Source organism: Sapajus apella, unplaced genomic scaffold, assembly GCF_009761245.1.
Source record: "Sapajus apella isolate SASKATOON/1434 unplaced genomic scaffold, GSC_monkey_1.0 scaffold119, whole genome shotgun sequence".
In the NCBI taxonomy this organism is placed as follows: Eukaryota; Metazoa; Chordata; class Mammalia; order Primates; family Cebidae; genus Sapajus; species Sapajus apella.
Window position 1 is genome coordinate 4,752,618 of NW_022437059.1, and position 12,649 is coordinate 4,765,266.

General features: G+C 54.8%; 1 protein-coding gene across 2 annotated transcripts; it reads right to left on the reverse strand.

The window, feature by feature from the left end:
• Positions 1–301: 301 nt before the first annotated feature.
• Positions 302–10,372, reverse strand: ADAMTS4 (ADAM metallopeptidase with thrombospondin type 1 motif 4). Of its 2 annotated transcripts, none has more exons than XM_032260887.1 (9): positions 8,753–10,372; positions 7,323–7,646; positions 6,938–7,070; positions 6,204–6,374; positions 3,893–4,179; positions 3,599–3,785; positions 3,173–3,348; positions 1,884–2,059; positions 302–1,395 (listed from the first exon to the last, which is right to left on the reverse strand). In XM_032260887.1, exons 1-9 carry the CDS (start codon positions 9,503–9,505, stop codon positions 969–971), a joined length of 2,634 nt encoding a protein of 877 aa, XP_032116778.1. In that variant the 5' UTR covers positions 9,506–10,372; the 3' UTR covers positions 302–968. The 2 variants fall into 2 exon arrangements, with proteins under 2 accessions (XP_032116778.1, XP_032116779.1); XM_032260888.1 differs by having other exon boundaries at positions 781–1,234.
• Positions 10,373–12,649: the final 2,277 nt, after the last annotated feature.

Consider the following 12,649-nt stretch of genomic DNA (forward strand, 5'->3'; position numbering starts at 1 on the left):
GCCAACATGGTGAAACTCCGTCTCTACTAAAAATACAAAAATCAGCCAGGTATGGTGGCAGGCAACTGTAATCTCAGCTATTCGGGAGACTGAGGCAGGAGAATTGCTGGAACCCGGGTGGCAGGGGTTGCAGTGAGTGGAGATCGTGCCACTGCACTCCATCCCTGGCAACAACAGTGAGACTCTGTCTCAAAAAAAAAAAAAAATTAGCTGGGCATGGTGGCAGGAGCCTATAATCCCAGGTACTCAGGAGGCTGAGGCACAGAGACTTGCTTAAACCCAGGAGGCGGAGGATGCAGTGAGCAGAGATAGTACCACTGCACTCCAGTCTGGGCGACAGAACAAGACTCTGTCTCAAAAAAAAAAAAAAAAAAAAAAAAATCCCTTACTCCCTGAAGGCCCATCCTACCCTTGACTTTTCTTTTCCCAAAAAATAAAATTCAGGAAGAGGAAAGCAGGGCAGGTTGTACCTCATACATAAGCACGCACGCGCGCGCACGCACGCACACACACACACACACACACACACCACTTATACCTATCACCACCACCCTGGATTTCCTAGCCCCAGGGTGAGGGCTATGAGGGGTCAGGGGTCAGGTTCACTAGGACCCTAGTCCTTGCCCCCTTCCCTGGTGCTAAATAAAAGTGAATAAATACTAAATAAATACAACTGGGGCCCAGGCCCACCCTGCCTTCCCCCTCCCTCCTGTGACCTGCAGGCAGAGGGGGCAGTTTAGATGAAGGACTGTCTCTCAGCCCCTTCCATCCACTAACCCGTCACTGCCTCCCAGGGCAGGAAACCAGGGCAGGGCCAGCCTGCGCATTAGGGAAGAGAAGAGGGGCAGGTCTCACGCCCACAGCCCCTCTCCACTGAGTCTTAGCATGAGGCAGCTGCAGGAGCCCTCTCTTTCTCCCAGCTAAGTCCGAGGCCCCGGTGCCCAGAAAGGGCAGCCGGGATAGTGAGGTTATTTCTTGCCCGCCCAGGTGCGCCGCCGAAGGATCTCCAGAATCTGTGCTCTTCGGTGCAGCCAGTCCTGGGGAGTGGGGCGTGGTGGTGAAGTGGTTGGCTGGGGCACAAAGAAGCTGTATCGCAGGCGTGCGTTCTGGGGATTGCCAGCCACTAGGACTTGCAGTGTCAAAGGCTGGGCCAGTGGCCCGTGGCCTGTCAGTGTCTCTGAGGCTGCGGTGGCCCCACTGTAGCGCAGGCTGACTGCCCCAGGCAGTACCACATCTGTGGAGGAGGGCATCAGCGTGTATTCGCCATTGAGGGCATAGGAACCATCTGGCAGCTTCAGGGCCAAGTAGACGCTCCGGTGGCCAGGATTCCCCTGCTGCCGGACAAGAATGTGGGTGGCTCCCGCAGGGATAGTGACCACATTGTTGTATCCGTACCTGTGTGGAAGGAGTAGACGGGGAGCTCAGGATCACCTGAACGCCCCCAGCCTTCTGAGCTGTGTTTACGTGACTGCATGTGCGTAGTGGCTGTCGCCCCAATCCTATGTGAGTGGTTCAGTCTGGATCAGAGCTATGTGCACATGTGCCCTACTGCCTCTTATCTCTGGACCTTTACGCCCACTGTTCCCTTACTGAGGTGCTCTTCCAAGCCCCACCTCCTTGGTATGTGTCCAATTCCTACCCTCCTTCTGAGACTCAGCTCAGAGTTCACCTCCAAGCAAGTCTTCCCTGATGCCCATAAGGGCGCTCACAGCACCCGGTTTGGACTCCAGCTGAACACATGGGACACTGCACTGTAACTGCTGACTCATCTATCTCCCACTAGACTGTGAGCTCTCTGAGAGTAGAAACAGTGCTGAGTTCCCCTCTGCATCCCCAGGACCCAGAATGTCCAGGAAGTTAGAGGGAGAGATATGGTAAAGAACCTGAATTTCCTGAAGGAGCCTGAGTGCTTGCTGCAGCCAGAACCATCCCCTCCGCACACCATGCACTTGTCAAACTTCTTCTTGGAGCCAATGATGCGGTCACAGCCAGCGTGAATGCAGCGGCCCTGGACACAGACTGAGGAGCTGTCCGGGGCACAGGGGGTCCCATCTACCACCTAAGGAGAAGAGAAAAAAACAATGCGAAGGTTCCTCCTAAGTCAAGATGGGTTGGTAAATCAAACGAGACTCATGTCCCATCAGGGAAGGGATGTCAGAAAAGTTGGTTGAGGTAGGGGATGTAGACGGGTGAGTGCCAGCCACCATGTGGTGATAATCATAACAATAAAAATAATTATCACATGTAACATCTAGTCAGCATTCTCAGAGCACAGGCCAGTATGCTAAGTGTTTTACAAACACAAATCTCACCACCACTGTTTGAGATTTCTAGGGATGGAACATTAAGGTTTAGAAAGGTTAAGGAACCTGCCCAAAAGCCACACAAATGGCAAGCCAAGGAGCCAAGATTGTAGTTCTTTTCTTTTTTTTTTTTCTTTTTCCAGAGACGGGTTTTCACCATATTGGTCAGGCTGGTCTCGAACTCCTGACCTCAGGTGATCCACCCGCCTCGGCCTCCCAGAGTGCTGGGATTACAGGCATGAGCCACCGCGTCCAAGACTGCAGTTCTTGCAAGAATTGCAGGTCTGTTTGGTCCCAGCACCGAGCGGTAAACCTTGATGGCACTGCCCCTGAATGGACGCTAGAGGGCATCCAGCCTGTAGAAATTCTCAGGTTAAGGGCGAAGGGAGCAGATGGCTGCTAGGGCTTGTTTTCCTTTGTGCAACTTTCAGCCCACCACCCCATCACAGAGAGGGAGTGTCGGACTTCAGTCATCTCCAGGGGGCCTGGCCATTGAGGGACTAATTGTCCAGGAGCTGAATGAGGCCACGACTATAAATTGACAGAGAAGCCCATAGAAGAGGGGTCAAGAACTTGCCCCAAAGGTCACACATTCCATTCTCACCAAATGCAGCACTAGAAGATGGGGAGACAGAGAAAAAGAGCCCAAGGGAAATAGGATAGCTAGAGGGACCTGTTGGCCATGTATCTGGAGTCTGGGGCTCGTCTTCCTGATACCCATGTACAGATAAGTCTGAGTAGACTCCTGGACTGGGCTGGTGTGGCTGTGGGAGCAATGCTACTTTGGGGATCTTTGTCATCAGAAAGCAGAGGGAGCGCTGGGGGTGTGTGTGACCACGGACAGGGCCTGGGGGTGCCCTGGCCCTCACCCGTGGCTCCAGTACATAGTAGTAGCCCAGTGCCCGAGCCTGGCAGGTGAGTTTGCACTGGTCCTGGGGGGCCACGCCTGTGTAGCGAGGGACCCAGTCCATGGGCCCTGGGAAGCTCTTGAAGAGGTCGGTGCGGTGGTTGTAGGCAGCGCACTGCTCCTCGCGGAAGGTCAGGGCTGGAGGGGTGAAATAGACAGTCAGAGCCCCTCCTTCCTCATATCACCCCACACCCCTCCACCCAGCCCCTCAGAGCTCTAGACAGCACAGCTCCACTCGTCTCCACAGATGGCCAAGGACAATTCCCAGAGGTTAAAGGCACTCCACCCAGCAGAGGAGAACCAACACCCTCTTGGTTTTGCACTCAAGGGACAGTCCTTCCTGCTCTACTGTCCCCTCCCAAGGGCTCCCATCCCCGCAACTCCTTACCTGAGCCAGTTGGGCAGTCCTCAGTGTTGCAGGAGCGGAATCGGGTGCGGCGGCCCTCACAGTACTTGCCACCATTTCGGGGGACAGGCCTCGTGCAGTCTCGGGAGGAGAACTGGACACCACCCCCACAGGTCCGAGAGCAGTCGCCCCATGGTCCCCAGGGACCCCAGCCACCAGCCTGTGGAATCTGCAAAGGCACAGAATGGAAGTGGGGGATAAGTGAACTCTCTCCTGGGCTTAGGGCCAGTCCCCACACCCCCAGGCCCTTTACCCCACCCCGCCCTAGGATCTCACATTGAAGTCCCGGAGCTGGTCCACGTGGAGGCAGCGACCACCCATGCAGGCCTGTGCGGGCCCGCAGGGGGTGCCATCAGCCCAGGGTGAGTGCTTGGTCTGGCACATGGCATGGCCATTGAGGTGGCCAGAGCACCAGAGGGCAGCACAAGGCGGCGGCAGCTGCGGACAATGGCTTGAGTCGGGCCCAAAGGTCAGCTGGCACTGGCGGTCAGCATCATAGTCCTTGCCAGGGAAAGTCACAGGCAGATGCAGTGGAGCCTCTGGTTTGTCTAACAGACAGTGCCCTGGGAAAGAGATTGGGGCACAAAGTCAGCAACGGGTTTAAGGGAGCACTCAGAATTGCCAGCTGAAAGCTTAGGCTCCCTGGGGCCTGATGGAACCTAGAAAAACAGGCCGGGCGTGGTGGTTCACGCCTGTAATCCCAGCATTTTGGGAGGCTGAGGTGTCAGGAGTTCAAGACAAGCCTGGACAACATGGTGAACCCCCGTCTCTGCTAAAAATACAAAAATTAGCCAAGCTTGGTGGCACCTGCCTATAATCCCAGCTACTCAGGAGGCTGAGGCAGGAGAATCACTTGAACTCGGGAAGTGAAGGTTGCAGTGAGCCGAGATCAAGCCATTGCACTCCAGCCTGGATGACAGAGCAAGAGTCTGGTCTAAAAAAAAAAAAAAAAAGAAAGAAAAAGAAAGGAGAAAAAGAGAAAAACAACTCTAGGGCTATAAGAGGCTTTAAAGTTTTTAAATTTATGATTTATATTTTAATTACTTTATCTTTAGACAGAATTTTGCTCTGTCATCCAGGCTGCAGTACAGTGGCATGATCATGGCCCACTAAAGCCTCAAACTCCTGGGCTCAAGCAAACTTCCTGCCTTGGCCTCCTGAGTAGCTGGGATTACATGTACCATATCCAGCTAATTTTTTTGAATTTTTTTGTAGAGATAAGTTCTGCTATGTTGTCCAGGCTGATCTCAAACTCCTGGTCTCAAGCAATCCTCCCACCTCAGCCTCACAAAATGTTGGAATTACAGGTGTGAGCCACTGTGCCTACCCCTGTAAGAGGCTTTAATGGGCAGCTACAATGTATTTTTTATTTTTTTTTAGAGATGGGGCTTTACCATGTTGGCCAGGATGGTCTCTATCTTTTGATCTCGTGATCTGCCTGCCTTGGCCTCCCAAACTGCTGGGATTACAGGTGTGAGCCACTGTGCCTGGCCCTGGGCAGCTATAATTTATTGGATGCTTATTATGTGATGAGCATTAGCTAAATGCTTGACCAGCACATATTTAATCATGACAAATACCTATGAGAGAGGTACCGCTATTATACTTATCTGACATATCAACTACAAGCACAGGTGAAGTAATTTACAGTCACACATCTACATCTGCTTAAATAATAGAAGAAGGGGCGGGGCATGGTGGCTCAATGCCTGTAATCCCAGCACTTTGGATGGCTGAGGTGGGAGGATTGCTTGAGCCCAGGAGTTCGAGACCAGTCCAGGCAACACAGTGAGACCTCGTCCCTATTTTAAAAAGAAAAACAAATTATTAACAACAACAACAAAAACAAAGCTGGGAGCTGTGGCTCATGCCTGTAATCCCAGCACTTTAGGAGGCCAAGGCAGGCAGATCACCTGAGGTCAGGAGTTTGAGACCAGCCTCACCAACATGGAGAAACACTGCCTCTTCTAAAAATACCACATTAGCCGGGCATGGTGGTGTATGCCTGTAGTCCCAGCTACTCGGGTGGCTGAGGCAGGAGAATCGCTAGAACCCGGGAGGCGGAGGTTGCGGTGCACTAAGATGGAGCCATTGTACTCCAGCCTGGGCAACAAGAACGAAACTCCATCTCAAAAATAAATAAATAAATAAATAAATAAATAAAACAGAATAAAGATAGGAACCCAATTCTGCCTATTCTATTCTAACCAACTATAGAATACTTGAATTTGCCTCTCATCAACATCTCTGCCCAATGGCAGTCATCCTGCTATACTCGCATACCTCATTATGTGACAAGGTAATCACCTTCACAGCCAGCGCAGTCCAGGGGTGGGCAGTTCTGGCCCTCAGAAGGTCAGCTCTAATTCTGTTGAGCCAAAATTTGCCTCCTCTAGCTGTGGTATTTATTCTGGGAGGAAGTGAGAACCGCAGAAAGACAGCAGCATTTCTCACCCCTTCCCACACTGCAGAGGAAGCACACTTTTGGGAGGCAATTTGGCCCATTCAGAATGCCAGCAGAAGTGAGAGTGGCATGGAGGACAGGAATCGAGTCCTACCTAGGGAAAGGTGAGTGCCATCTGCTTACCATAGCCATTGTCCAGGAAGTCAGTGATGAAGCGGGCACTGCAGGGGGACCAGGGCTCCTCAGGATCCACATGAGCCATCACAGGGGCCATGACATGGCGAGAGGTGCTCAAAGGCCCATTCAAACTGCTGCATGGCTTGGAGTTGTCATGGAGCATGTTGAAGACATGACCTGTGGGAGCAGAGGCCCTGCTAGGGTCTGAGGGTCCCTTCCCCATGCCCTGAGGGGCTCCATCATAAATCCGGCTGCAGCTGTGGATGGTCAGATCCATTCCCCACCTCACCCTGCCCCTAGTCCCTTCCTTTCTGGTACTCTCAGGGCTCCCAGTATGTAGCCCCATCTCTTGCTCTGTCTCCTTTTCCCCAAAACATACTCAGGGCCCCTCCCTATCCACTTTTCCTTATAGCCAACATTCCCAACTGTGACTCCACCCATTCCCTCTCTGACTCCCCCTCCAAATACACACACACACACACACACACACACACACACACACACATACACACACAGTTCACGGTAGTTTCTACCAACTTATATATTTAATAGAAAAATCTAAATATATATCTACACCTGGAGCAGAAAGGAGTAATAGCCCTGTACCTAGGCCTGGGGGAAGAAATACCTTGGGACCCCCATTAACACTCTGGTGAACTTGCTACCCCCTTCCCCAGCTCCTCCTCCCTAATACCTTTCTCACCCACCCCAGGTGGCCCATGGCCCCACTCCCACCTTACCCAGTTCATGAGCAGCAGTGAAGGCCGACTGGAGCCCATCATCCTCCACGATAGCGCAGCTCCGAGCCGGGTCGCACACAGTGCCTACATCAGCCATACCCAGTGTGTCACAAGTGGAGACCCCACACAGGTCCTACGGAGAGGGATCACAGAAGGTAAACAGAGAGCCACGACACCTGGTCCCATTGTGATGAGATTCAGATTCCTGGGGACCTGGACACTGAGGACCCAGCACTGTCAGGATCTAGGAAGCCACACATGGCAGTGTGGCTGGGGCCAGGCACCATGTCCCACAACTCTAGGGCATCATTTACATCACAGTCTACGTAGTGGTACTTCTTAGAATTGTGTAGTGCATGGCCTGAGGTGCTAACTGGGGCCTCACCTGGCGGGTGAACAGAATGGCCGTGTCAAAGTGGTCAGGGTCCGAATCCTCAGGGGTGTTGAGGCCCTGCTGCCAGGCACAGAAGCTGCGCAGGGTCTGGGCAGCACTGGGCCCCACTTGGGGCCCCTCCTCGCCTGACCCCAGGATCACTAGCCGAGTCACCACCAAGCTGACAGGATTGCGGATGCTTGGGTGCTTAAAGGCCTTGGCTGCTGCTGCCATCACCGTTAGCAGGTAGCGCTTCAGCCCCGCACCGTGAAATGCGGCCATCTTGTCATCTGCCACCACCAGTGTCTCCACGAATCTACTCAGTGAAGCAAAGCGCTGGAGAGAAAAAGGGAAAGGAAGATCCTGAAATAGCCTCAGACGTATGGGTCGATTGGTTCTCCCCTCCCTCACTTCCTGGGTCTGGAACTTGGCATCCTCAGCTGGGGCCCACACACCCCACTGGATTCCTGATTCCTTACTCCTGACGGGTCTTGGTCGGGCCCTTCCCCCAACACCAAATCCCATGGCTTTTGTGGTAACTCTGAGGAGTCAGCAGCTGGTTCTAAGAAGGGGAGGGGAGGGGACGCCACATCCCAGGGCTGCAAGAGCCCCAGAGGTGAAAGCAGCCTGGTCTGCCATCAGGAGGGACTTTGGGGTCCTCCAGGGCTGCGTGTGGCTGGGGCCTGTGGGACCAGGGCTAGAGGGCTGGGCTGCAACGTGTCTGCCCTGTGTGGTTGGAGGAACGATTCAGTCAGCAGCTAGGGCCAGGGCCAGAGCTCAGCGTGGCGGGTGTGGAGGGAGCGTCTGGTCTGGATTAAAGCTGGAGAGGGAGGAGGGAAGGGAAGAAGGGGGAGACCAGGAGTGGGAGGGAGAAAGGATGAAGCCTCAGGCAGCCTCGCAGTCCAGCCACAGTGTGGGACGGGGATTGACCAGGAGGAGGTACGGGATGCCCTCCCTCTCTTGCCACTCCTGCCCTAGTTTGCAGTTTGCCACAGTGATTTTAAAGGCAGCATCAGAAGCCAGAGACCAAACCCTCGGGCCTCAAACCTGACTCCTTTAGCTGGGGGTGGGGGATGAAAATCAAATTTGGGGCAGAGAAAAGAGCCAAGGCCACTGGGCTATTAGGAGACCTTTGCTGCTGGGGACTGTGGCCAGCAGAAGATGCCATGGCCAGGCAGGGGTGCGGCGGGGAGGGGGAGCAGTTATTCCCACTTATTCCCAGCCACCTCTGAGAACTCTCGGTGAGTCTGGCTAGGAGAAGGGTAAAGGGGAGAGGCCTGAGCCTTCCCTAGAAAGGAGGCTTGTGGAGACAGGAAAGGCAGGCAGAAGGGAGGGAAGCAGAGTGGCCAGAAGTCGAAGTGGGTGGAGAGAGGGTGAATAGGGGTCAGTAGGACAGACATGGTGGGAGGACGCGGCAGGACACAGACTCCAGGGTTGCCTACCTTGGCTCTCCGGGGTCTGGGGCTGGGGCTTCCAGGAGGAGCCTTGACGTTGCACATGGGACCTTGGCCGCTGGCAGGACTCTTCCGGCGTAGGATGTGAGCCCCAGGACCCCCAGCGGAGTTAGGAGTGCCTCCCTCCAGGGGCTGGAGGTGGAGTTCAGCCCCCCGGTACTGTAACACCCCTAACAAGGCTCCCCCATCCCAGTGCAGCGATGCCACCGACTCCGGATCTCCATTGATGGTACCAGTCAGGTAGGTGCCAGGCTCTGCTCCTCCCAGCAGCTCAGGCGCCTGGCCCAGGTACTGCACTGTCAGCCCCTCGACCTGCACGCCGGAGTCCTGATCCAGCTCTAGTAGCAGCGTCTCCCCAAAGGCCTGCAAGCGGCACAACAGTCTGGCAGGGGCGCCTGAGCCAGGCAGGATGCTGCCGTTGAGCTTCTCTGGAAACACGATCTCCTCCTCCCGGGGGAGGGGGCTGGCCAGCCGGGCTGAGGGCAGGAGAGAGGCCAGCAGTGGCAGAAGCAGCCACACCAGCCCGGAGAGCGGCACAATGGGGAGCTGGAGGCAGGGCTGGGCTCCCCACAGCCAGCGCCCCGCCAAGCCCCTCCGGGGATGTGAGCCGGTCTGGCACATGGCACTGGTACTGCTGCTGCTGGGAGGGACTGAGGCCGTCTGGGGCACCAAGTCCTCCACACCCGAGCTTTGGAAAGCTCTCCTCTGTAGCCTGGGGGCTTCGACTCCTGCCAAGGTCATAGGCAAAGTTTTCAGAAGGGCTGGGGACCTTTAGAGGAAATGGAGAAAACTTAGTCCTCGGGCTTAGGAGAGGTGCCCAGGGGTCTGGCTTCTCCAAACTCTCCTCCTGAGCTCTCCTTTCCTGGATCTTTGTCTCTCCCTGCCTGTGTCTTCTGCAGCTTCTCTGGGCTCTCCCTCTGTAGGACTCTGTCTGGGCCGCTTCTGAGCCTGTCCTGTCTCTGCCTTCTTCCGCCGTGCCTTTGTCTCTGTCTCTGTCCTCCTCTGTCTCTCTCGTGCCTGCCTATGTGTCTGTGGGTCTCCCTGTGGGTTCTCCCCAGCCTCTCTCCGCGCCAGCTCTTTTAAGCAAGTGAGCTTCTGCGATTGGCTGATCTCTAAGCCACTCAGCTGAGCTCTGTCGGTGGGACTCAGAGGGGTGTATCATCGCTTCCCAAAATCCTAGTTTTTGTTTTCCTTTAAAAAAAAATGGGACTTGCCCAGGGGAGGGGAATCTCTAGCAGCCGAATGGATGTAGGCACTGGGCCAGCTGATGACACAGCCTTTTCCCAAACCCCACAATCAGCCCTCAGCTGTCTCTTTTCCTTTTTGGTGGGACAGAGCCCCAGGAGAGGCAGAGAGTGAGGGAAAGGGCCTGGACGGCACGCACAGATAGGATCACATTCCTGGGAGAATTCCTGCTCTTGCAGCCTAACCTAGCATGGCCTCTCTTTTCTCAAGACTTCCTCATGCTGCCCTTTGGCCCTAGTGGCTGGTTTCCAGGGCTGAGGGGACTGAGTGAGCTGCCTGAGAAAAGAGGGTAGGGAACAGGTAAGCAGGCATCAAGAGGGAAGAACAAAGAAAGGAGGGAGTTTGACATGGCTCAGGATAGAACTGAGCAGCTGGGAAGAGTGAAAGAGGCAGAGCAATGTGGGGAGGCAAGGAGACAGCGATCAGGGAGTTTACTGCCCAAAGGTAGGATGATCCAGCTTGGAATGAACATACGGAGGCGGCAGATGACAAGGCAAGCGGGGTTAACGACTTTTCCTTTTATAGAAGGCAGATCCAGGGTGGCACCTCCTTTTTCTCTCTCTCTCTCTCTATTTCTTTTTCAGAGTTTCACTCTTGTTGCCCAGACTGGAGTGTAATGGTGTGATCTCAGCTCACCACAACCTCCGCCTCCCAGGTTCAAGTGATTCTCCTGCCTCAGCCTCCCAGAGTAGCTGGGATTACAGGCATGCGCCACCACACCCGGCTAATTTTGTATTTTTAGTAGAGACAGGGTTTCTCCAATGTTGGTCAGGCTGGCCTCTAACTCCCGACCTCAGGTGATCTGCCCACCTTGGCCTCCCAAAATGCGGGATTACAGGGGTGAGCCATGGTGCCTGGTCCCGGCCAGCACCTCCTCTTTTCTAACGTCTCTTCTCTGCCTTAGGCTCTCCCTTCCTGAGTTAACACTACCCACACCCCCTCCAAGGCCCGGAACAGCTATTCCGCCTCCATTTCCCCCCAGGGTTCCCCTCCCCACTTCCTGACTCCCAATTTCCCTGGCCCAGCTCCCAGTAGCTTCCCCTAGGCTCTTGGCCCTGCTCCTACCCACTCCCAACTGCCCTAAACCCTCCCCCAGCCTCAAGTCAGACATCCCCCAGCATAGGCAAGCCTTGCTCTCAGGAACCCAGATTCACCCAGTATCAATCTGGGGGAATCCCCACCTGGCTCGCAGGGCCCACTCCACCTTGCCTTGAGAACCCAATGGTTCCTGGAATACCTAGTAATCTTTTCTTTTTCCTTCTCCCTGGGGCAGGGAGAGGGTAGAGGCAGCATTGTGCATATAGGGAAATTAGGGTACTGGGAGAAATCCATTGCCTGGGTGGGGCGAAATGCTGGGGAGGAAGAGGTGGTGTTAGGGAAAGGAAGCAAATTATTCCTTTGGCTTTGGACAGAAGGGAACTCAGAAAAGAGGTCTTGGGTGTGATCTCTCAAGGCAAGGAAGGGTTCAGAAGTAGGGGCAATTTCTGCTCACTCCATCCTCTGGCTGCTTGTTTCCCCAGGAAATCCCCAGGAAGGGGAATGCAGTCAGCTGTCCCTTTCCTTTCCCAGAAGTGGACCACCTTCTCCTGCCCCTCGTCCCCTATTCACTCTGCTTTGTCACCTCCTGTCCCCGGCATATCTTATATCTTATCCGTCAGAATGCTTCCTCTCCCCCTCCCTTCCTGCTCAGGTTGGTAATACCTGCCCTGGTGCCTATCACTTTCTGGATCACCCACCCCCTCCTCGTGACTGCCAGACCCACCTCTTGACGCACCACTTGCCTGCCCCTGGTCCTAAGCCAATGGGCCTGGGGCTAGAGGAGTCACACAAGGGTTGGGAGACCAGAAGGGGCAGGGGCAAGAGGAGCTATCACCAGAGGACTCTACTACCCCTTTCCACTCCCCCATTTGAGATGAGGACAAAGGGGGTGACTAAGCAGTGAAAGACAAAGGGCTTTAGAGTGGCTGCAGCAGCGTGTGTGGGGGTGTTGGCAGCAGGGAGAAGGCACAAAAGCTGCAGTGTCCTAGGCAGCCCCTCAGGAGCCCCCACCCCAGTCCCAGTTCAAGCTTCCCCCAGGGCCAAGCGGCCCAGAGTCTATCCTGACTTCTCCCAGGCTGGATCAAGGCAAATAAATGCAGTCCTTCCCATCCCCCACCACCATGGCCACATTTGCTGTGTTTCAACAATAGACAGAAAGAAGGCCCAGGGAAAGAGCAAGGAATGAGGAGGGTAGAGGGACCAAACCTCTGCCCTGGCTCCGTGGCAGCTGCCTTGTCTATCTACCCCAGGTCCTAGTCAGTTCCCACAGCCAAGGATCTGGCCCCACCCTTTGGTACTGTTCCCATTAGGTCAATTCCCAGGCCAGAAGTCTGGCTTCCCCTCTTTCTCTGCAGCGAAGAATTCCTCGTCTCTGCCTCCCGGTCTGTCTGCCCCACCCTGCTGCGCTGCTGGTGGGCTGTGTCCCAGGGATCCTGTCTAGGGGATATCTGGGGAAGGCCTCTTTCCAAGCTCAGACTTGGAGAGTTGTACAAACTCAACGAGTGGGTGGCCCAGCTGGAGTCAGGCTTAGAGGGAGAGGGAGAAAACAGGAACTAGCCTCTAAGGCTGGAAAAGTCTTTGTCCATACAGAATTGGGATCAG